The sequence below is a fragment of the Physeter macrocephalus genome, chromosome 16 (assembly GCF_002837175.3).
Source record: "Physeter macrocephalus isolate SW-GA chromosome 16, ASM283717v5, whole genome shotgun sequence".
Taxonomy (NCBI): domain Eukaryota; kingdom Metazoa; phylum Chordata; class Mammalia; order Artiodactyla; family Physeteridae; genus Physeter; species Physeter macrocephalus.
Genome location: NC_041229.1, coordinates 9,611,246 through 9,635,779, shown reverse-complemented (window position 1 = coordinate 9,635,779; position 24,534 = coordinate 9,611,246). Strand labels below are relative to the sequence as shown.

At 47.9% G+C, this 24,534-nt stretch overlaps 1 protein-coding gene across 4 annotated transcripts in view; it reads left to right on the top strand.

Annotated features, from left to right (window-relative positions):
- Positions 1-8,664: 8,664 nt before the first annotated feature.
- The window catches only part of GRAMD1B (GRAM domain containing 1B), a 185,893-nt gene continuing 170,023 nt past the window's right edge, over positions 8,665-24,534 (top strand). For all 4 annotated transcript variants that reach the window (XM_028501105.2, XM_055091452.1, XM_055091453.1 and 1 more), the window contains exon 1: positions 8,665-9,038. In XM_028501105.2, the coding sequence (XP_028356906.1) occupies positions 8,665-9,038 (374 nt within the window). The remainder of the gene's footprint in view (positions 9,039-24,534) is intronic.

Below are 24,534 nucleotides of genomic sequence, written 5' to 3'. Positions count from 1 at the left end.
CCACCAGGGAAGCCCATGGGCCCTGGGCCCTTCTCTTTGAGTGAGTTAAGCCTCCAGGTCTTTGTCTTGGTCTTTGCATGCAAAGCACTTTATCATCTGTGAATCCTCAGCTGTTTGATAAGCGACTTTTGTAAATGTCTGTAACCTCCCTGTGCCTCCTTCTCTAATCTCTGAAACAGAACTAACAGTGGAGATAAAGTGATGGTTGGGTCAGATCCTTGAAATCTCTGTTCCATCATTCTGGAATTTTGTGATCACCAGGATGTAAACTCCTCCAGGGCACAGATTTGATTATGTGCACAGACACACCCCCACCTTGTTTTCTAGCACTTAGAACATAGCGTGCTCAATCAATTTGTGTTTAAATGGGTGAATGAAGGAAGATTTATAGTAGATGAAATCTCTTGCTCTCATCCCTCACCTAATGGAACATTATGATCCAGGCTGTTCTTTTTGTGATTCCAAGAATAGAGCCTGCTCTCTTTTACACCTCAGTGCCTTTGCACAAGTGGTCCTTCTGCCTGGAAGCATTCTGCCCCCCTTGGTCTAGCTGGAAAACTCCTCTGCTAACCTTCCACCTTGGGTAGGTACTGTCTGCTCCATGAAGTTCTTTCTGGATCAAGCTCTCTCTCCTGTGGGCTCACACTGCATTTGGTACTTCCCCCGCCCTTGGTCTAGCTGGAAAACTCCTCTGCTAACCTTCCACCTTGGGTAGGTACTGTCTCCTCCATGAAGTTCTTTCTGGATCAAGCTCTCTCTCCTGTGGGCTCACACTGCATTTGGTACATGCTTCTATTGAAGTGGATTTTCTTACCAAACTGTAGTCCTTGGATTGGTTTTCTGCTCTCTCCCCTGCCTCAAGATTTGAAGCAATTGAGGCCAGAGTCATCTCTGATAAACATTCAAAAATTATTTTGAGGAATAAATAAATAGTTTTGCAGAAACTTTTCAGAAACCTTTTACAGTACCCAGTATTATGGTATGCTTAGAGTCTGGGCATATTAAATACTTTTTGATTGATTTGCTAGATTACCAGGTACACCCCCAAGCTTCAATTTTCTTAGCAGATATAGGCAGAACTCCATTTTAAATGGCATAATCATACCGTCACATTTTGTTCCTCTGAAACATAACATCTGCCAACAATCTCACACACACACACACACACACACACACACACACACACACTTTTCCCAGTCTAACTCCAGATCCTCGAAGAGTGTTTAACACACAGAAGATGCTCAGTAACTATTTAAGAACGAATAGGAATGAAAAGCACTCCTTCCACCTCCTGGTTTCTGGAAAGCACGGTCTCTTGCAGCCTCCATGTATTGCTTCGCTCCGTGCTCTTCCACCTATAGCAATCGCATTCCGTCTCCTGCCCTCACCACCGCTGTTCCCTCAGAGGTCACCAACGACCCAATCACAAAATCTAATGGAATTATCTCAGTCTTCCTCCTGCCTGACTTCATTACAGCATTGGGCATCACTTGTCTTTCTGAAACGTGGTGTAATTGAAAAAGCATGAGTTTTAAAGCAGGGAGACCCTGGTTTAAATTTGTGCTCCTCTTCCACTTGCTGTGTGAACTTGGGCAAGTCAGGCACCTTTTAAAATCTCTCCTCATCCTAACATGGGACTTTTGTTGTCCGTTTCTCAGGGTGGTTGGGAGGGTTGAATGGGATTTTGTGTGTGAAGCACTTTGCCCGGTGTCTGGCTTGCAGTAGTCATTCAACAAACACTGGCTCCTTCCTTCCCTTGACTTCTGAATCAACCCACATTCTTGGTTTTCTTCCAATCTGTGCCTCTGAATAAATCTTAATAGGACTTTTCTTTCCCTTGCCCACCTCCTCTCATCCCACATTTTTCTCCTGCCCTGTTTCACATTTTCTCCATCACTTACCTGAACTATTTGCCATGTATATAGGTGATACTCCAAAAATATGGACCGATTGAATGACAGTCTCTGGATTGGCCTCTGTGTGTCCCATCTTTTGCTTCTCCAGTATATATTTCACACTGTCACCAGAACTGCTGTTCCTCAAACACCGGTTGATAATATTACTGCCCCCCCCTCAAGAAAAAAACCCCAGCAAAACTTGAATAGCATCCCTTTGTTTAAAGAATAAACTAAACTTTAAATACTCACCAGTATGACCCTCTTGTTTGTCCATCCTCATCTCCTCTATGTCCTTCCATAAGCCCTGACTTCTTTCTCCTTATTTTCAAAAACACTCCATGGGTTTTTTTCTCTTCAGTGCCTTTACCCAAGTGTTTCCTTTATTCCAGAATGCTCCATTCCTCTTTTCTACTGAAATTCATACGTTAAGTCTTCACTTAAATACTAAGTCCTCCATGGAGCCTTCCTAGACCACCTCTTTCCCTCTGGTTAAAATTTATCGATTTTTCCACTCACACCTGTTAGTGCTTACATTTTGCACTTAATTAATTCTGCCCTGCTAGGCTGTATGCTCCAACGCACATCCCGTGTCATGCTTGTCTTGCTGTCTCCCCAGCGCTTAGTAAGGAGCCTCACACTGCTGTAGCTTAACATGTACTCTTAGGATTAAACTGAATGGAAAATCAACGCGAGTAGTCATGTTTCCTAACACGGGTCTTATAACGGAGACTTAATTAGGTACAAAAAGGCCAACATTTACAGAGCACTTCCTAGGTGCCAAGCACTATTCTAAGTGCCCTACGCTGTTCAGATGCTCTCACAACAGCTGCAGGAGGGAGACACTATTTTTTAAAAATATTTATTTATTTATTTTTTTGGCTGTGCCGGGTCTTAGTTGTGGCACGTGGGATCTAGTTCCCTGACCAGGGACCGAACCCGGGCCGCCTGCATTGGGAGTGTGGAGTCTTAACCACTGGACCACCAGGGAAGTCCCGTAGACACTATTAATTATCCTGATTTTTTTTAGGTGTGGAGACAGAGACACAAAGAGAAATTAAATAACTCATCACCAAATCCAACAGCTGGTAAGTGGTGGAAAGGGTCAGAAGCTCAGAGAACAGGCCTGTGGGCCTGTGCACGCAGTCACTAGTTTACAGTGCCCATAGTATTTGGACCCTTCCGAGGAAAGCAGCAGGCAACCCAGAGCAGGCCACCTGCCTCCTCTGGAATGGACGACAAGGAGACGGGTGGGGTGACCGCAGGAAGTCTTTTCCAGCCCTGATGTCCTTTGGAAGATTTAGAGGACAAATGATGATGTCTGTCCGCAAAATCAGGGTCAGCCAAATGTTGTGCAGAATAGTCTGGACTGACTCCTAAGCCTTTCGATGAGCAGTTAAACCAGGGAGGCTTATCTGGTGACAGTCTTCCTGGGGTGACGTCATTGCTCACCCTGGCATGGGCCACCGAAGGCTGGCGGGAGCGTGCTGCCAACCTTGCGCGTTTCCCAAGGCTGAGAGACCTCGCCAGCGCACCATCCTTGTGAACTGAGACCCGGGAAAAGTCTTGCAGCTCGCTCTTCCTTTTTCTCAGAAGGAGAAGCTGGACGTGGAGGCTGGTCCACTGTGGTTTTATGTAGACTGTGCTTAGCCAGCATCCTCCAGCCTCCTCTAATCACACAAACTGAGTGCAGAAACGGCACTGATGGCTTCAGTAACGAGCTCCTGCACAGGGTGATGAGGTAGGGATTAGCGGAAGGAACAGACTCAGGCTACCAGGGGAGGGCTTGAATCTTACTCTCTTCAATTTCACCTGTCTCCGCAGTCCCCACTCCCAGCTCCTGGTCCTTCACCACCCTCGTATTTCTGTTTCACGGTGCAAGATATTAAAGCTGTCTGTGGGTTTCAGGGAGGTATTTAGTATCCAGTAATCAAAACGCCCTGGGCCAGAAATGCATCCGTTCAAATGAACTTTGTTTTAGGCATACATGAATTGCTTTTATTTAAAAGAGAGAGAATCGGGGGCCCACAGACCCACGATGGTTGGGCCTTTACGAGATCATTCTTTCCTGCCTCTGTCTCTAACTAGGCTCCAGTTACCTTTAATTTATTTATTTTATTTATGGCTGCATTGGGTCTTCGTTGCTGCGCGGGCTTTCTCCAGTTGCGGTGAACGGGGGCTACTCTTCGTTATGAAGCACGGGCTCTCGGCGCACGGGCTTCAGTAGCTGTGGCTCGCGGGCTCTAGAGCGCAGGCTCAGTAGCTGTGGCGCACGGACTGAGTTCCTCCGCGGCACGTGGGATCTTCCCGGACCAGGGCTCGAACCCGTGTCCCCTGCATTGGCGGGCGGATTCTTAACCGCTGCACCACCAGGGAAGCCCCAGGGAAGCCCCCTCCAGTTACCTTTAAAGATGTGCAGAGAAAGCTGCCCTCTAACCATCTTTGGTCATCCATTCCAGCCCTTAATTGGCCTTTCTCTCGGGAAATGTTTATCATCTAACCTGAATCGCCCACACAGAGTACTACACAAACTCTGGTCGGCAACAGAAGAAGCGTTTCAGTATATGATCCGGCCGTGCTTCATTTTGTATTTGAAGACAGTTCATTACACTGCTCTTATGGCCTCGTCCACATTTCTATGAGGATTTCCAGTTTCTCTGATAGCAACAAGTTCCTCTTCGTGGATGCCTACTGCCCACTTCTTTCTCTGGTCCATGAGCCAGCCCATGGGTCTGGCTATTCTGATGTCATGAGGGAGAGAGAGTCTGTGTCCTCGCCTTGAGGCGGGGGACTGACTGTCCTGTGGCAGCTGCGTTGGAGGGGACACACCTGTCCATGCTATTGGGAGCTGCCTGCCCTTGGCATCCCTGGGGCTGGAGGGATGTGGGTGGGTGTGGGTGGGGACCTGCCCCCTCTGCCTCCCACTCACTTGGGTGGGCACCCAGGAGAAATCTAGCTTCTCAGCTGCTATTTTCCACTTAAGTTCCCTCCTGGAAGTTTCTGCTGAATAATGGACTTTGGAGTCTGCGGGGCTCCAGAAGTAGTAGACAGGTGTTGGATGTCTTGTGTCTGCAGGAAAAGGGAGCCTGGACAGTTGAGAATAAACAACAGTTGCTTGGTGATATGAGCTCCTTTCATTAAAGTCAGAGGCCTGGCTGTGAGCTGGGGGCAGGGAGGCCTGGTTGGTCTGGCACCACCTGTCTGGAGGGCCAGAGGTGAGGGCAGTTTCCCGGAGAACCCCCGAGTCGGCTGAGAGTGAAATATGGGAGAGAAGTGGTCGGGTGGGGGGACTTGGGAGGAATGCAGTGGCTCAGATTCTGAAGCTCTTTAGTCCTGACCCCCTGACACCAGCTCCTGTGAGAAATTGTTTTGCAGAACTTTGCGCTTCCTTTTCCACACTTGTAAAATAACGGATACCCAACTAAAATCAGGGCTGGTAAAATGCTGGTGCTCCAAGGGACCTGCTTTCCAGAGCTGATGCATTTGATGAGATTTGGGTGGCCTCTAGGTGGCTTCAGATGACCCAGGTTCAAGTTCTGGCTTTGTCATGGATCAGTTGTTGTGTTTTTATCTCTGACCTTGGATATCTTTCTGTGCCTCACTTCAATAAATTATAAAATGAGGGTAATAACATCTGTCCTTCTCACTGCTAGGGTCACTGGGAAGATAAAATATTACAGATGAAAGCCTTTGTGACAGTGTAAAGGTTGCTTTACAAACAAAACACACAGGACCCTGGACAGAATCAAAGGAAGGACAGACTTGGTCCTTCCTTTAATGTGTGTAGTTTTCACAGCAATGATGACTTGCAGATGGAGGGCATTTCATTTTCAAACTAGTTTCCCATTTATCATCTTCCTTGACAGTGCCACAGGGGAAAGGAAACAGCTGAGGGTGGTGGGATGGGGCTGTGTTTAAAAAAAAAATTTTTTTTTTTATTGAAGTAGAGTTGATTTGCAATGTTGTGTTAGTTTCTGGTGGATGTGTTTTGAGTAGGGTTTTACTGGGTGACAAGTACCTTCTTTTCTTTAAGCCGAGACTGCAGGTGGAGGTGAGCTGGGACAGTGGCTGGGGGCTTCAGGTACTCTGGGTATCTGCTTCCCAAGTGAAACCCGTTGCAGACTTAGTGTGGAGGAGGTTTTCCCTCAGGCCAGGAGAAATGTAAATGATCACTCTCAACTACTGCTGGGCACAAGGCTTAAATTAAACCTCATAGGGTTTTAGATTTTAGGTCCAGCATCTCTTGTGGGTGGAAAAGGGGCTGAAGTGTGTGGGAGGAGGAAGCTGCTTGCTTTTCTTCCTTTCAAGGGGCTACATTTAAATTCAGAGGGCACAGGTCCCCTTAAGGGGGCCGCGCCCCTTGCTGAATCTCCCTCTCCCCAAAATACCCATGGAACCTTCTGGCCCCTGTCTGTGCACCCTCCTGTTTTGTTCCGTCTTGTTTTGTTTTTTGCCTTCCCAGGGAAGGGTAGTGAGCCCACCCACCTTCCTTTCACCCCTTAAACACCTGAGACGCCACTCTCTTAGTTCAACTGCCCCCTTAACAAGCAGGTTCCTTGAACTGAAAAGTTACCAGATCCCTGGCAACCTGCTCGTCTTTGGAGGAAATTCAAGGCAGCGAGCAGCTCTGTGGCTTAGCTCCGGATCCTGAAGTTTGGAGGGACAGCTTGGCTTCCTAGGCATTCCCGGAGCCGGAAGCAGTGTCCTGTCACTTGCCAGGCCTGACACCTGATGGGAAGGAGTTTATCCTTTCCGGGACACATCCAGGAGTTAAAATAGAGTGATACCAAGCCACCCTTGAGAGAGCCAGTGGCCGGATGTGGAGAAGAGTCAGAAATAAGACAGGCCCGCTGTTCCGGGGAGTCATTTACAGGTGGGCCTGGCTCTGGCTTTTCGGCTTCAGTCTCTCTCTCTCCCTGAGCAAAACATACTTCCCTCAGATTCCTGGCCTCATGGAGGTTGTGCAGGGTCACAATGCCTTGAGCTCCCCCTGTGTGTCATTGCAGGGCATGGTGGACCCATGGCCAGCTGTCACACTTGAACTGCAGGGACATATTTTCTTACAGTGAGTTCTGGTGGTCTTTAGGAATGTGATTTTTTCCTCAGCTTTGGGACACTTGTGAAATGTTCTCATTACCTTCATGCTGGCACAGAAGCTGGGCATTGTTTCCCTACTGGACTCACGGAGAGGGGCAGAGAGGACTGGGTGAATTGCATTGTGGACTTAGTGGTGCATTATTTGTTACTCCTTCTGGTCTCTTTGAAAGCCATCATCTCTACTTTGGTTCTCACGTGCAGGACTTACTGGAGAGGCACATGCGCTGGGCTGGGAGGAGAGATGGGCGGTTAACAGTCTATAATCTAGGAGCTGGGCTGCTTTAGACTCAGTCCTGACAGAGGGCTCCTCGGTAAGGTGGATCAGTTCTCGGGCCAATCTCTTAGGGTGGTACCTGGGTCTAGGGAGTGAGGGGTTCAGCATAGCTTGGGACACTACAGGACTGATCCAGACTTTCTAGGTTCCGTGACCTGGGGACATACAGGCTTTCTGTGACCCAGTCCATGCCCCTTGCAGGTTGAAGCAGACTTGATCCAGCCCCCAGGAATGTAAAGGGAGTACCCTTAGCTCCCTGGGACTCACTTTGCTGGATGCTTCGCCTTCTGGGTGCTCACCTTCCTCTAATTTCATTCTGTGCTTGGGATGGGGCTCTGGTATTGACGGGGTCACTCCAGATGCACGGAGATGACTCCCTTTTCCTGACTGGTCCTGTGTGTCCTGTGTCTCTCAGGTCCTACTGTCTGTCCTTCCTCCATATGTCATGTCTGCTCTCCTCGGCTTATTCCACAGAGCTGTCCTCTCTTCTCAGCCTGTCATTTTGGAAGCAGTCTCCAGAACCTTGCTGTCTCCCTCTCCCTCCCAGGCTTCCTGTGCCCACGCCCCTGCACCCCAAGTGATTCAGAGAAAAGCACCTTTCTCAGGAGAGAAGAGTCCCTAGTTTTCCCTCAACCCTGTATCCTGACTGAATTCCTCGGTTCCTCCCTTGCCCTGCTCCCCCTCAAAGAAAAAGCAGGGAGTTAGATTAATGAGAGCTGCCTGGCCAGCCATCGCTTTGAAAAAGTTTGGGCTGTGATCCTATTTCATTCGGCTGATTGGAGCAGCCTCGGCTCGGAGGTAGAGTCCCTCCGCAGGGATCCCGGGTAGAGTTACGCTAGCCGTCGCCGCCTGTGCACGCCCTTTCTGGACAGAAGTGACCCCCGCTCCTCGCCCCCTGCTCCTCCTCTTTTGTTTTCATCCAGCGTCCGCTTCCTCTCTCTCTCTCTCTCTCTCTCTCTCTCTCTCTCTGCCACTTCCCCCCGCTCTCTGCCTCCCTGCAGCGCCAAGACGGCTCCCCAGCCTAGTTCGCCGAACGCAAACCGCTGAGAGTTTGCCGAGCCGCCCCCTGGGGCCCGGGCCACCGAGTCCCGCTCGGGCACGGCCGCCGCCAGCCGGCGAGGGAGCGCCGCCGAAGGAAAAGCAGCGGGCGCGCGAGGGGAGCCCCGGAGGGCGGCCGGGCGGCCGAGTTCGACTCGGGGGCGGTCGCGCCGCGAGCCCCCGCGCTCCCCCGCGCTCCCCCGCGCTCCCCGCTCCAGCGCGGCGCTCCGTGAGACGAACTCGCTCCGCTCGCGGCTCGAGCGGCGAGCGTTTCCTAACGTGAGAGGCCGGACGCCGCGGGCGAGGGGCGGGGAGCGGGGCCGGCGGGCGGCGAGGCGCCGGACGGAGGCGGCGGGCCCCATGCCGGCGGCCAACATGATGGAGAGCCTGCAGCCGCCCGCCCTGCAGGTGCCCGAGCCGCGGGGCGCGCCCGAGGGCAGCCGGGTCTGGTCCAGCTCGTCGACCCCCACGCTCCGCCGCCGGCGCTTCAAGATGCGCCGCACCAAGAATGTGCAGGAGCCGAGCCTGGAGGCCGGGCTGAGCCGGGACCTGCCCGGCGTCTTGGCCCCGGGCAAGGAGTTTCTGCAGCTGCCGTCCATCGAGATCACGCCCTCCAGCGACGAGGACACCCCGTGGTCCAACTGCTCCACGCCCAGCGCTTCCCCGCGCCGCAAACGCTTCCTCCTCCGCAAGTGGCTGCGGGTGAGTGAGCGGAAGGAGTGCAGCGAAAGCAGGTACGTGCCTGTCCCGCCCCAGCCTTCTTCCCCTTTCCTCCCTCGGCCTCCCCACGGCCGTCGGGGAGGTGGGGTAGGGGGCTGCGCAGGGCACCCTGGGGAACTTCGCCGAGGATTGCAGGAGCTCTTTGCCAGGGTGGACGGCTTCCCCACGTGTCACCCATCTCCCCAGTCCAGGCCGGGGGGCCGGTGATTTTCCATTACACGGGTACTCGGGGCTTCATGCTGCGTTGCATCCCATTGGATCCTCACAGCAACATGAATAGTAACAACCATAGCAGCTGATGTTTATTGAACACTTATCATTCTCGGTCAGTATGATGAGCACTTGACAGTCCATCTCCACGTTTAATCCCCACGAAGCCTCTTTGAGGTAGGTACTCCTGTCAGTCCCATTGTACAGACGGAGATCCTAGAAGGCGAGAGACGTTAAGTGGCTCCTCCACTCAGACTTCAGTTTCTAAACTCCATTTAAATTTTTATTATTTTATTTTTGGCCACCCCAGGCTGCCTTTCCTGGCCCCCATGTGTAGAGGAGGTGGCGGAGTATTCACATTGAGTGAGTCACATTTCTTGCCACAGAGCATCTTTAGACATCTAGGCCTGGTCCACACCGTTATGGTTTGTGCCAGCTACTTTTTGTGTGGATAAACGTGGCATCTGAGTAGTCGGGAAGTTTGCTTTCCCTAGGCAGAGAGCTGGTGTAGAAGACCATAGGGCAGCTCCACACAACCTTGGCCAGGGGTTGTGTTTGAGCCAAGCCCGTTGCCTGGTGGAGGAGGGGGGGGCCGTCCTCAGTGGCTCATTGGTGTCTTGGACCCTACCCATCTACCTTCAGACTCTAGGGCCCTGTCCCCTAACAGTGGTCTGTGCCTTTGCGTGGGGCAGACAAGTGATTGGCCACCTTCCCCGGATTTCCTCCTCCCAGTCTATTCAATTCCATTCATTTCAGTTCAACAAATATTTATTGGATGTTCTTGTGAGTTCAGCCTGGTACCAGCTAATGGTGCTATGGCCAGGAGGCAGGGAGGGAGGGTGGGTAGAGCTGGGTAGAGTGTGGGGATATGGAAGTTGAGAAGGAGGATGGGAGGAGACTTGGATAAGAAATTACGGCATGTGAGTTTCCCTGGTATTGAGGAGATGGAATCTTTGGAAGACATATACTATGTGTGCCATGTGGTACTGACTGTAAGGCAAAGAGAGGAAGAAGACTCCTGGAAGGAAGAGTCTCAAACCACAACACGTACAGATAGGTAGTAGAAAACAGGAGGAATATAATGTCAGGGGCATGAGATCAGGAAAGGGGAACAGTACAGATGAAGGCATAAGAACAGGGTGAGATGTGTCGTTGAGGGGACGCTGAGGAATTGGGCTGGGTTACACAGATGGTGAGCATTTTAAGCCTGCCAGGCTTTCTTTCTCTTTTTTGGTTGTAATGACTGGATGTGGTTATCCCTGCAGGCGCAGATGTAAAGCTTTGTTCTGGGGCTTTTGGGGGACGTGAGGATAGCAATTCTTTCTGTACTCTTACTTCATCCTGTCACCTTTTCCAGAGTAGAGGGAAATGGGGCAAGCTTGGTGGGAGCTAATCTTGAGCTAAAATAGTTCATCTGGGTTTGTCAGCTTTCCCCTCAAATGTGAGAAACCCTCAAAGAGGCCCTGTTTTGATCCTCAGAGTCTCCTCTGTATACTGAGGACAGAATATGGGGAAGATTCTTACGCTGGTAGCCAGGGAAGGGATAGGGGATGGTTTGGTTAGATTTAGGGAAGTCTGTCTTGGTTTAGAGAGTCTGTCTAAAGGTGCAGTGGACTGAATTCCCTGGCCGTCCAGTGGTTAGGACTCTGCGCTTTCACTGCCAAGGGCACGGGTTTGATTCCTGGTCCAGGAACTAAGATCTCTGCAAGCCGTGTGGCCAAAAAAAAAGTTTAGTGGAATCTTTGTTTTTGTTGGAGCAGGAAACATACTTTTAAATCAGGAAGGGTTTTCACCTTCTAGGAGTAGTTTAAAAACTGGCAGTTGGGGAATTCCCTGGTGGTCCTGTGGTTAGGACTCCACACTCTCACTGCCGAGGGCCAGGTTCGATCCCTTGTCAGGGAACTAAAATCCCACAAGCCGCGTGGCACAGCACACCCCCAGATGGCAGTTGTTTTCAATGGCGGCTTGCTGGATTAGAAGAATATATGTATATATGTATAAAAAGACAAGCTCTGGATTCAAACCCAAATTTGTCTGACTCAGATCTCTACTCTCAACCACTGTTAAACTGCCTCCTGTTGGACTCTATCTCCATTGTGGCCAAAACAAAAACCCATCTCTTTTAGGCCTTGGAAATAGAAGGCTTCTTGGAAAGAAAAGAAGCAGTCAAATGAAGGGGTGCTTGTAAATGGCCAAGATGATTCCCTGAGGAGGAATTGACATTTAGAGGCAATAGGTCACAAAGAGAATTGGAACTCAAGTCAGGAGACGTGGGTTTAAATTTAAGTTCTGTCATTTCTTCGCTGTGGAACCTTGGACACCTCCCTTCACCTCTGTTTCATCTTCTCCATCTGTGGATTAATGGGAGGTCTCAAGTGATAGACGTGGAACTGTTTTGTAAACGTCCTCTTGCTGTGCAAGGGGCAAGGATTATTGTCATCATTCTGTGAGTGGCTCACATGGAGTGGATGTGCGCTTGAGAGTATAGGTTACATACTCACGTGTCCTGGAGGAGCACCTGGGACTCCTCACACGTTACATGATTTGGATACAATGATTGGAAAGTGACCCAGCTCAGGCTTGGATTAGGGGGATTAGCACACCAGGCCCAGCACAGCGTCCTTCCTCTTCACTGTCCCCACCCCAAGTCTACCTCTCCGCAACAGAGAAAAGCCCCTTTCAGGCCTGCGATGCAATTCTGTCTGATGTGGTAGAAGGCACGGGGTCAAGAGGGCCTCAGCTTGTGGATTTTAACTGCAGAAAGATGAAAATATAAAGGGAATCAGGAGACCCCTTTCTTTGCCTTAATCCTGGGAAGAAAGAAGTAGAGAAAATGGTGAAGTTAGCAAAGACCTTGGGGGCCAGTACTCTGAGGTCAATTTTGTCTGTTTCATCCTTGGATCTTCACTGTCTAGCACTGTACTTGGCCTTTCGTCATTATCAATAGATGTTTATTGATGGGTAAATTAATAACGATTGAGTGAATGATTCCTTTTTCTTTCCTCTTTGGAGTGAAATTATCCTTATTCATGAATCAGGGAAAATTTCCTGGAGGACATGAGTCCAGAACTGAGTTTTTTGATGTGTGACAGCTTTATTGAGATATAATTTACATGCCATGCAATTCAGTCAGTTTTAAAGTACATAATTCAGTGGTCTTTAGTATATTCACAAATATGTGTAACTATCACCACAGTCAATTTTAGAACATTTTCATGACCTCGAAAAGAAGCCCATACCCTTTATATATCACCCTCGATCCCCCTCTACTCCTCGCCTCCAGCCCTAGGCAATCACAAATCTACTTTCTGTGGAGAGCTGAGTTTTGAATGGGAACCAGAAGCCTCTTGGTGAAGGCAGTTTGGGTGTGTTGGCTTGAAGATGGAGATGGATAGCCAAGTGTGGTCTTGATGAGGGATGTGGAAAAATGAGGGTGGTGATGGGCCGACAGACTATGATTTATGCTGAAGAGTTTGAATTTCAGTTAGTCAGTCAGTCAACAAAGATGTATTGAGATCCTATGGACAGTGTGCTTTGTCTGTAAAGAGGATTCAACTCAACGGGGAGCCATTGTAGGTTCTGGAACCCAGGAGAGACATGCTCAGAGTGTTATTGGAGGCAACGAATTCTTGCTGTTCTGTGTGAACCGGGTGCGAGGTAGAGGCCTGAGCCTTGCACTGTTCTTCCAGCACTTACTGTTACAGTTGGGAATTGTCATCTTAGCCACTGTTTAACATAAGGTGGCACCGTTTTTTGCTGGCCGCGTTGCCCTCTGAGCTCCACGGATAACGTAGTCTGAAGTTGATAGGGCAGGCTTTTAGAATTAGTACCTGCGTGTCTGCCCAGATCCCTTGGCCATAACTGGTTGTGGTGATTGTTCAAAACCCAAATTGAGGATTAGAGTCCCTCTCTCACCTGCTGGATTACGGCAAGAGGTCAGAATTGTACAGAGACACAACTTTTGTGTCTTTGTGATGGCATCCTGACATCATTCTCTGGAGGGGGAAAGGAGAGCTGACACGGGGCAAGGGTGTAGGTGTGGCTGCCCGACGGCAGGCTGTCTTTCTGCGGGACACAGAAGTGCTTCTCTGCTCTGTCTCCCCAGGACGCCCTCCTTATTATCACCTCTTGCACCACTTTCCTGTGGCAGTTCTGTCCCCCCTTCGGTGTGACACATCTACCCCGTCATGACTTCTGCTCGGCTGCACACCTGACCTCAGGTGGCGCCTCTCACTGATTCTGCCAGCCTGGCGAGCCTGGTTATCTAGCTGGTGCCAGTCCAGCCGGCATGTGGGTTTGCACGTAGTGATTATTCATTATTGGTATATTTATGGTAAGTCTTCATCCCCTTTCTCTGACCTTCGGAGGGAGTCTTGCTTTCGGCTTCCGCTCAGTTTCCAGGGAGGAGGCTGATGTGTGCTACACCCATCAGCTTGGTGCGGACCCTGACATCTAGGAGAAGCACAGAGAGTGTGGGAGGGAGGTAATTCATGTCTTTCTTCACACAAAGCATCAAACGGGAGACCTGTGATTTGTCAGCGGATTAAATAAGTAATTGGTGCTGGATAAGGTTAAACTAGGAAAAACCTCTCTCCCGGACCCTTATTTCCTTGAGGGCGGGGACTGCATCTTAATTTCTGCTAAGCGCCTTAAATACACATTTAATCCTCACAACAAACCCCCAGGTGGGTTTTACAGCTGAGGAACCTGAAGTTCAGAGATTCACTTGCTCCTGGTCGCATAGAAGCAAGGGTGAGATCTGAATCACGTTATTCTGATTCCAGAGCCCGCACTCTTTACAGCTACACTGAACCGTCTCCCCGGGGCCTGGGAATAGTTGGCCCTTGAGTGTTTGAGATCACATCCGTGTGGAAGGGGAGGTTCTGAAGGAGGTTGGGAGGATGGGAAGGCCACTGAGGATACGTGTGTAGATGTCAGAGGTCAGAGGTCAGCACGAGGATGTGTGAGGGTGTTGCTACGTGGCGTGGGTGAACTGCTCCGTGAGAAGCAGCCGCCCTTGGGCTGTAGATGTGGTTTCCAGATTCAAACAGTCTGTGGAAACTGAGAAGGTAGATCTAAGCCCCGTGGGCTGATTCACACTGGCCAGTTTCCTCCATGGCAGTTGGTATTTTGAGAGTTTCCGTGGTGGTTATACGCTCAGGAAGTGCCACTTCCATGTCAGGGGAGAGACTGGGATTTTCATGGGGCAGATTAACAGGTGATAACTCTGCCCTGCTTGGTTAGTTTCTCCCAGGTGCCGTCTATAGGCCAGTTGCTATGCTGGTCACTGATAACTGCTTCTAGGGTAACTCCGGAGTTTTCCTTAGGGTGCTTGAATGGCTGAGCTGCCGGTGCGGAGTTTCCTTCTTGACCCCAGTGGGTGAGCCGCTGGGCCCTGAAGCAGGCGTTCAGATACAGAGCCAAACTGGCCTGAGAGCCTAGGAGGGCTGGCCTGGTTGCTGTGTGTACAAGAGCTTTACAAAGTCTGCAGGCTTTTCCTGGAGGCTTTGCCCTCTTGGGATTCTTTCCTCCATAGCCCATATCAGTGCAGTGACTCGCTAAGGGGCAGTTGTACCTGGTGTGAAGGGAGATGCTTTTCAACATCTTTCAGGGCGGGGGGAGGTCTATGAACTCTTGTCCTGTGACTTTGGAGCCTAAAGAACCTTCCTTCTCTAGGAGGAGATGGTGAGGCTTCCTTCAGGGATGCATAACAGAAAAATGTGGAAGGAAGGCAGGATGGAGATGCTTCAAGCTGGGGCACAGAGATGTCAGGCCATGGCCTGCCCCTGCCAGCCTCCATGCCACTGTGGGCAGCCAGGTGCCACCTCCTGAAGGTAGCCCTGGTGTCAGATATTCTTCCCTGTTTTCAGACCATGTATCTGGGTAATCTCATCAAAATCATCACTAGGAAGATGTGGCTGTTCCTTAGCTAAGACCAGTGGTAAAGAGGAGACAGAGGAGGACACCCATGGCTTTTTCATTTGAGGCCCTGATACATCTTTTGGGTCAGATGCTGTGAAGCCCTTTCTTCTTCATCCTTTGTATGTATTCTAACTGGCTCTGGTTGTTCCACCTTGATTTTGTGGATAAGATAAAGAAAACGGGTGATTAGGCACGTCTCAGTGGCAGATCTGGGTTACAGTCTGGAACTCAGGCCTCTGACCTAAAGTCTGGGCTAATTTCTATCTGTCACGTCTCTGGAGCTTCTGCCAGCCTGGTGCCTCCTTCCTCCATGGTCTGACCACAGAGGTTTTTTGGTCTTGCTGCTTCTGGTTCACGAGTTTAGTCAGGAAATGAGGGGGCTGAGTGAGGGGACTGAAAAAAATAATCCACAACCCACTTAGTTTTTCCACTTTCTTTTGCAACTATGCAAAAAGAATTTGCCTTGGGGCCCCGTTTGGGCAGGGGTGAGTGTGGTAACCCACATATTATTTGCTCCAGCAATTAGGAAAATACAGAAAGATGATAGATGGTTAGTTTAGCAATACAGTTTTTTTTTTTTTTTTTTTTTTTTTTGAAGCAGCTGCGTAGCACAGGGAGATCAGCTTGGTGCTTTGAGACCATCTAGAGGAGTGGGATAAGGAGGGTGGGAGGGAGACGCAAGAGGGAGGGGATGTGGGGATATACGTAGCAATACATTTTTGAGTCTCTCCAAGGGTTTTCCAGCTTGTTGTCTTTTTTTTTTTTTTACTCAGTTTACTGTTTTTATTTATGTATGTATTTATTTATTGGCCGTGTTGGGTCTTCGTTGCTGCGTGCAGGCTTTCTCTAGTTGCCGCGAGCAGAGGCTACTCTTCGTTGCGGTCCGTGGGCTTCTCATTGAGGTGACTTCTCTTGCTGTGGAGCACGGGCTTCTAGGTGCTCGGGCTTCAGCAGTTGCAGCACGCGGGCTCAGTAGTTGTGGCTCAAGGGCTTAGTTGCTCCACAGCACGTGGGATCTTCCCGGACCAGGGATTGAATCTGTGTCCCCTGCGTTGGTAGGAAGATTCTTAACCCCTGCGCCACCAGGGAAGTCCCCCCAGCTTGTCTTAAAAGAAATTTTTACATGATAAAAGTCAATGAATATTGTATGTGTGATCAAATAGCTAGTTAATGTAAAACTTTCGAACAGTAGGGAAAAGGAAAAGAGCTCATCATTTTACTATCCTAACCCAAACATTAGTAGCATGCTTGGTGCATTATCCCCCGGTATTTTTTCTCATTCAGACGTTTTTTTTGGTCATGCCATGTGGCTTGTGAGATCTTAGTTCCCCGACCAGGGATCAAACCCTTGCCCCCTGCAGTGGAAGCGTGGAGTCCTAACCACTGGACTGCCAGGGAATTCCCCAGAGTTTCTTTCTAATTGAGACTTTCCTTTTTCATCAGCTCTTCTGCACCTTGTACCTGTATAAAGTAAGGGAGAACATAAATCCAAAGGTTAGGGACAGGTAAGTCTGTGAAATAAGGAAAATAAAAGGATTTCTGAAGCATTGTTTCTGGAGGAACCATCAGAATGAGACATTTCTCCAAAGGGGGGGATACGAGCCCTCTCATCAAAGAAGATGACTCTTAACCTCGTTCTCCTGTTCTCTGTACCCAAGCTTGGCGTGAGTGCCAGTCTGACCCCTCAAAGCAGCCTGCCTTGACCCGGCAAGCATTTGTTTCCCAGCTGGGTCATTACACTGGGAAGCTCTTCCTGACCTTTCTGTATTCTTGGGATTGTATGGAATGGCAGTAATAAAGGTTACTCTGAACAGGGTGGAGCTTCTCCAGAGAACAGTTTGCCCTTGGCGTGGGTGATACCATGTGTTTTCTCTGTCTATGATGAAGCACATCTTCTCGACATGTGAATATCTTATATAAAAAAAAAAAAGGCCCCAGGAAAGAGATTGCACCACCTCTCCTCTCTTGGTTACTTCTTTCTATGTTTTCGAGTCCTACTGTTGAGAAAGTTCTGCTGAAGATCTAACTGAAATCCCTCATGGTATAATTCAAACTCATTCTGTCTTGTTTTGTCCTCAGTGAGTATGAGAGACTATCAGGGCATTATCCTTTGAGAATATTCCTTCAGAGATTTATTGTTAGTAACTTGGGCTGTTGCTTCCAGATTGTAAGAGAAGCCTTGATTTGGGCTACCAGTTACTTGGTGCTCACCGATTCTCCGGTGGAGGCTGTGGAGCCCTGCAGACACAGTGGAGGAATTGGCAACCACACACATTAGAAGACAGAGCCAGTCTCAGAGGTGAGCAGAGTAGGAAGTGACCTGCCCATTCAGAAAGTTCTTAGGGACACTAGAAAATTCCTCTGAAGTGCCTTCTCCATGCTTGGACTCCTTCCCAGAATGCCTCTGTTAGTTGACACGCCTTTTGTTTAGCAGCCAGAGAGATTAGGCTGAAAATGTAGATAACTCAGGAGAAGTAATTCTCAAGTTCAACAAACATTTTTTGGGCACTTACAGAGAATCAGGTGCTGTCCTAGGTGCTTGGGGCACAAAGATGGATACAAGTGGCCCTTCCTTGAGGAGCTCACAGCCTGTGGGGGAGACTAGTGTGCAAAAGATAATTTCAGTAGAATATGGAATTTGGACTAAAACATAAAAAAAAAATGGTCTGAGGAAAAGATCTGCTGGGAGGGAGATGGGAGGAGGGTCCTGGGACCTAGATTTCTCCCCCGAATAGCCTTACTTTTCTTGTACTCAGCTGCCACCCCTTAGTACCTACAGTTCTGGTCTGCATCTCGCTCAGAGAATCTAGTCTTCGTGGTAGATGAGATTTGTGTGGTCATTTCATCTTTGAGCAAACTGAGAAGTCCAAGGTCAGTGGACACAGCTGGTCAGTGGCAGAGATGGCTCTAGAATACTGATCTCCTGCAACCTAACTATCGTATTCTGCCCACCCCATGTCCCTAGGAGCCTGTCTTGGCCCAGGATGGAGCCATATCTTCATCAGCGAACCCGGGAAGCTCAGACAGGCCTCATCCATTGTTAGGGGCAGGGTGATGGCTGTCCTAGGACGACTGCCTTTGTACCAGTCCAGGGGGCTGTCTGAGACAGCATTGGAGGTAGAGGCTCTGGTTCTGTTATTTATTTATTTATTTATTTGCTGTGTGGTCCTGGTCAGGTTACTCAGTCTCTCTAGGCCTCAGTGTCTTTCTTCTTGGTAAAATGGAGAGTATACATTTCTTCTTCATCTTGTAAGACAGAATTCAGTAGATGTGTCTGAAGAACTGTGCTCATGTTATGATTAGTTAATAAAACTGAGATTTCTTTGGTGGTCTATGAGGCTTCTGAGTCTGCTACTCTCGTTAGTATAAGCTGAACAGTGGTTTGTTGTTTCTTTGATGAGATGTCACTTTTCTGATATATTGATAACGTGGTGAAAATGAGTTTATAATTTGTGGGCTGCTCTTGGCTGTCTGTCTCTTCAGTGTTGGTCTGCTTAAGGTTCTGAATCCAGGCTTATCTCTCCTTCTCCATCTCCCCTCCCTCTCCCTCACCCCACCCCCTTTCCTTCTCCTAAATCTACATACTATCCTTGGACAATTTTATTCACTGTCTTGAATTTAGTTATTCCTGCATGGTGATGATTCTCACACTTACATCTCAGACCTCATCTCTTTCCTGAGCCTTAAGCTCATCTCTCCAGCTGGCTGCTGGGCATTTCCATGGGAATGTTCTTCAAAACAGTCCATAACTGAACTCTTCACCTTTCCCTCCAAACCAGTTCCTCTCACTCTGTTCCTCGAGGTAAGAGTTGGTACCCTTCAGTTTTGCACGGTTTCCTTGCTTTGGAGGAAGTCTGTCTTCTCATCTCCACCACCATCTCGGCTCCCTGAGCCACCACCATCTCTCACATATGTTATTCAAGCGTCCTCCTAACTGGTCTCCCTGATGCCGCTCACCCTGCAGCCAGAGTTACTGTTCAGTGCCTTGGATGGATGCTTCCTTTTATTTCTAGGTCTTCACAGACATTGTTCCTTTGTGTGGAATTCCTCTTTTGTAACACTGACCCCCTTGGCCACCCTGCTGTCCTTCTCCTTTGGATCTTACCTCAGTTATTGTCCCTCTAGCAAGTATTTCCTGACTCACGGATTTACTACATCTGTGTTCTTAAGTTGTGACTACTTGGTCACATTGTATCTTTCACTGGATCAGAAGCTGTGAGGGCAGAGTTAATTGTGTTCAGTGTTTGTTTTATTCAGCGCTTGCTAAGCTCTGTGCGTGGAATGTAGTAAACATATACTTAGGGAGTGAGTAAATAATCAAATGGATGAAGGACTCTAAGGAAATTTGATTTTCATGGAATTCTATTGGAAATCATTTTACAAAGCAGGAAGTCCTCTTGAAGTTGAATAATTATGCCCTCGTGGGCCATTTATGTAAATCTGGACTACTATGTATTATGTTTGTCTGTTTTAAGTCTTTTGGTTTCTTTCATGGTTTTTCCTTTGTACTGTGTCTTCCCTCAGACTGCAGGTGCCCAGAGACCAGACCTGACTGCTCTTCTAAGGGTGTTCTCTATTTGGGGAGACAACTTTGGCATCACCAGGTGAAGAGTGGTTGACCTCTCCCAAAACGAGGCTCCAGAGAGCAAGAGCACATTGGGGGCAATATTTTGGCTTGTAGTCAACCCGGGGCCCAGGTACAGTCTACAAATAGTGGTTAGCCTTTTCCCACCAAAGACCTGTGGCAGCTTTGAAGGCTATTTTTATTTTTGGAGCTGTGGTTGCCATGGTAACACAGTACATTTTTCCTAGTCTTCTGATTCCAGGTCAGGACAACAGTTGTTCCTCTTGCAGGAGAGAAGGATTTTGTGATAGATGCACCCTTCCTTCTCCCCTTTTTCCCTCCTACTTAATCCAACCAATATTTATCGAACACCTATTACGTGCCAGGTACTGTTCTAAACACCAGAACCAATAGTGAACAAAATAGTTTCTGCCCTAGAGAGCTTACATCCTAGAGAGGGGAGAAAGACAGTAAACACATTAACAATGCAATATTGATCCCTACTTATTTAAAAACAAGTTACTTGAGCACATCACTGAAGGGAGATTAGTGTGTTTTCTAAAATTGGGAAATCAGGAGTTGTAAAAGGAATGCCTTCCACGCTGCGCTGGAGAGAGGTATGTTGGGCGTGGAGCTGGAGGCTGACTCCCCTCCCACCGATAGGAGGACTTCATTCAGTTCTGGAATGCAGATGCACCTGTTGCTCTGACCTCTCCCAAGACCTAGGGAGACATGGTATTAAACTGGGCCTCTCTCTGCAGCTGTCAGGTGCCAGGGCAGTTGTTCTCCTGGTGCTTTGCTTCTTTCTTCCTCTTTGCTCCAGCGGAAGCCAAGAGCCAAAGGGCTGCCAATACAAATGGCCCTTCTTTATGTCGTGTAATGAGAGCCTTGAAGGCAGGTTGGGAATGCCATTAACTGGGGGACTATAGAGTATGGAGCCTTGAACTGGGAGCCTGGGGGGGAGGTGCAGAGGAGAGAGGGGATGCTGACACCTGCTGTTGGGAGATTCCGGTCAGAGCGGCAGAGAATGGTGCCCGCTTGGACACAAATGAACGCAGTGCTGGCAATAGCAATGTGACAATCTCTTAACATGGGGAGCATTTGATCCTTTTCTCCGTGATTTACAAGGCCCTGGGCTCCGGAAGCTGGTGCAGAGTATAATTATTCTTTGTATTTGCCCCGGCACTTACCACAGTGCCTGGCACACACCGAGCCTTCCAGTAACATGCTTCTGGCACAGTGCTCCACCACTTCATTTGTTCCCGCATCCTAGGGGGTGGATGTAATGAGTATGTCCACTTGGATTTAAGGGGATTGAAACTCTGAAACACGCCCACATCCATACAACTGAGTAATGATGGAAACCTGACTCAAAAAGGTTGTGTCCTGTCACCTTTAATTTAGGCCTTTTTCTGTATTGTACAAACATGTTTACATCTGGCATTATACCAAGGCTGATGTTTGTGTGCTGACGATGTGGGTCATTAAAATCCACAGGAAATGGTAAGTAAAGACCAAATATTAGAAGTGGCTGTTTCAGCATGCCTCACCCTGTGAAAAGCTTTGAATGGATTTTACTTCCCCTCCATTCCCTTCCCGTTTGGAGGGACACATTAAACTTTCAGGCTGTCACAGCGAGGCCGAGTCCAAATTCCGCAAAACCTGACAGCTTGGTTGCTCTGTGCCTGCCACTGAGCTCTGACTGGCCTGTGCCCTTGAAGGGTTTAGTCTAGTGTATTTATTATTCATCCACTCATTTGTTCAACCACAGATTTTAATTGTCTATTAGGCAGTCAATGCAAATCAATGTAAAATTTGAAAATGTGGCCAGTGCTTCCACAGAGGGGACACCAGTAGCCGTTAACATTTGGTAGTCCTGGTGATTGGCCAGCCTCTGTTGTGAAGGACATCCTCTCTGTAGAAGATCTTCCTGAGGAAGGGGGTTGCATGGACATTTTGTTGTAGGAGAGCAGAAGCAAAATTTCCTCACAACATAGGGTCTACCTCACTCATTTCGCAGAATAGGCAAAGATGGCTCATGTTTTGTTGGCTGGAGAATCCCAGCTGTGAACATGGGGGTAACCAGGGCTTTTTCTGCTCCTTCCACTTTCTGCTGGACATAGAACCATTGAACGTTCCTTTGGTTTCTTCAGCAGAGGATTGGCAGGAAAAACAAAAATTCTGTTTCTCACACACATCCTTGATGCAGTGATTCAGAATTTAGGTATTTTGGGCTTGTTAACTGCATTTTTCTCCCTCATAGCCACAGAGAATCTAGAGTCCTAGAGCCTCTACCCGCAGTTGCCTGCTAGATTAAGGCCCCTTTGCTTGACAGGTGCTATTTGCAAATAATTCACTTTCACTGTCTTAATCAGCTCAGTAGTATCCTCAGAAGGTTAATAAGAAATAGTTGGCACCGATAGCCTCATCCACCAGAGGGCAGACAACAGAAGCAAGAAGAACTACAATTCTGCAGCCTGTGGAATGAAAACCACATTCACAGAAAAATAGACAAAATGAAAAGGCAGAGGACTTTGTACCAGATGAAGGGACCAGATAAAACCCCAGAAAAACAACTAAACGAAGTGGAGATAGGCAACCTTCCAGAAAAAGAATTCAGAATAATGATAGTGAAGATGATCCAGGACCTCAGAAAAAGAATGGAGGCAAAGATCGAGAAGCTACAAGAAATGTTTAACAAAGACCCAGAAGAATTAAAGAAGAAACAAAAAGAAATGAACAATACAATAACTGAAATGAAAAAATACACTAGAAGGAATCAGTAGCAGAATAACTGAGGCAGAAGAACAGATAAGTGACCTGGAAGACAGAAGGGTGGAATTCACTGCTGCGGAACAGAATAAAGAGAAAAGAATGAAAAGAAATGAAGACAGCCTAAGAGACCTCTGGGACACGCTAACATGGGAAAGGAAATAGCCACCTAAGTCCAGGAAGCGCAGAGAGTCTCAGGCAGGATAAACCCAAGGAGAAACACGCCAAGACACGTAGTGATCAAATTGACAAAAATTAAAGACAAAGAAAAATTATTGAAAGCAACAAGGGAAAAATGACAAATAACATACAAGGGAAGTCCCATAAGGTTAACAGCTGATTTCTCAGCAGAAACTCTACAAGCCAGAAGGGAGTGCCACGATATATTTAAAGTGATGAAAGGGAAGAACCTACAACCAAGATTACTCTACCCGGCAAGGATCTCATTCAGATTCGATGGAGAAATCAAAAGCTTTACAGACAAGCAAAAGCTAAGAGAATTCAGCACCACCAAACCAGCTCTACAACAAATGCTAAAGGAACTTCTCTAAGTGGGAAACACAAGAGAAGAAAAGGACCTACAAAAACAAACCCATAACAATTAAGAAAATGGTAATAGGAACATACATATCGATAATTACCTTAAACATGAATGGATTAAATGCTCCAACCAAAAGACACAGGCTCGCTAAATGGATACAAAAACAAGACCCATATATGTGCTGTCTACAAGAGACCAATTTCAGACCTATGGACACATACAGACTGAAAGTGAGGGGATGGAAAAAGATATTCCATGCAAATGGAAATGAAAAAGCTGGAGTAGCAATACTCAGATAAAGTAGACTTTAAAATAAAGAATGTTACAAGAGACAAGGAAGGACACTGCATAATGATCAAGGGATCAATCCAAGAAGAAGATATAACAATTATAAATATATGTGCACCCAACATAGGAGCACCTCAATACATAAGGCAACAGCTAACAGCTCTAAAAGAGGAAATTGACAGTAACTCAATAGTGGGGGACTTTAGCACCTCACTTACACCAATGGACAGATCATCCAGACAGCAAATTAATAAGGACACACAAGCTTTAAATGACACAATAGACCAGATAGATTTAATTGATATTTATAAGACATTCCATCCAAAAACAGCAGATTACACTTTCTTCTCAAGTGCACATGGAGCATTCTCCAGGATAGATCACATCTTGGGTCACAAATCAAGCCTCGGTAAATATAAGAAAATTGAAGTCGTACCTAGCACCTTCTCCAGCCACACTGCTATGAGAATAGAAATCAATTATATGGGAAAAAACGTAAAAAACACAAACACATGGAGCCTAAACAATATGTTACTAAATAACCAACAGATCACTGAAGAAATCAAAGGGGAAATCAGTAAATACCTAGAGACAAATTACAATGAAAACACGATGATCCAAAACTTATGGGATGCAGCAAAAGCAGTTCTAAGAAGGAAGTTTATAGCTATACAAGCCTACCTCAAGAAACAAGAAAAATCTCAAATAAACAATCTAACCTTACACCTAAAGGAACTAGAGAAAGAAGAACAAACAAAACCCAAAGTTAGTAGAAGGAAGGACATCATAAAGATCAGAGTAGAAATAAATGAAATAGAAACAAAGAAAACAATAGCAAAGATCAATGAAACTAGAAGCTGGTTCTTTGAGAAGATAAACAACATTGATAAAACTTTAGCCAGACTCATCAAAAAAAAGAGGGAGAGAACTCAAATCAATAAAATTAGAAATGAAGGGCTTCCCTGGTGGCGCAGTGGTTGAGAGTCCGCCTGCTGATGCAGGGGACGCGGGTTCGTGCCCCGGTCTGGGAGGATCCCCCATGCCGCAGAGCAGCTGGGCCTGTGAGCCATGGCTGCTGAGCCCGCGCGTCCGGAGCCTGTGCTCTGCAGCGGGAGAGGCCACAGCGGTGGGAGGCCCACGTACCACAAAAAAAAAAAAAAAAAATTAGAAATGAAAAAGGAGAAGTTACAATGGACACCGCAGAAATACAAAG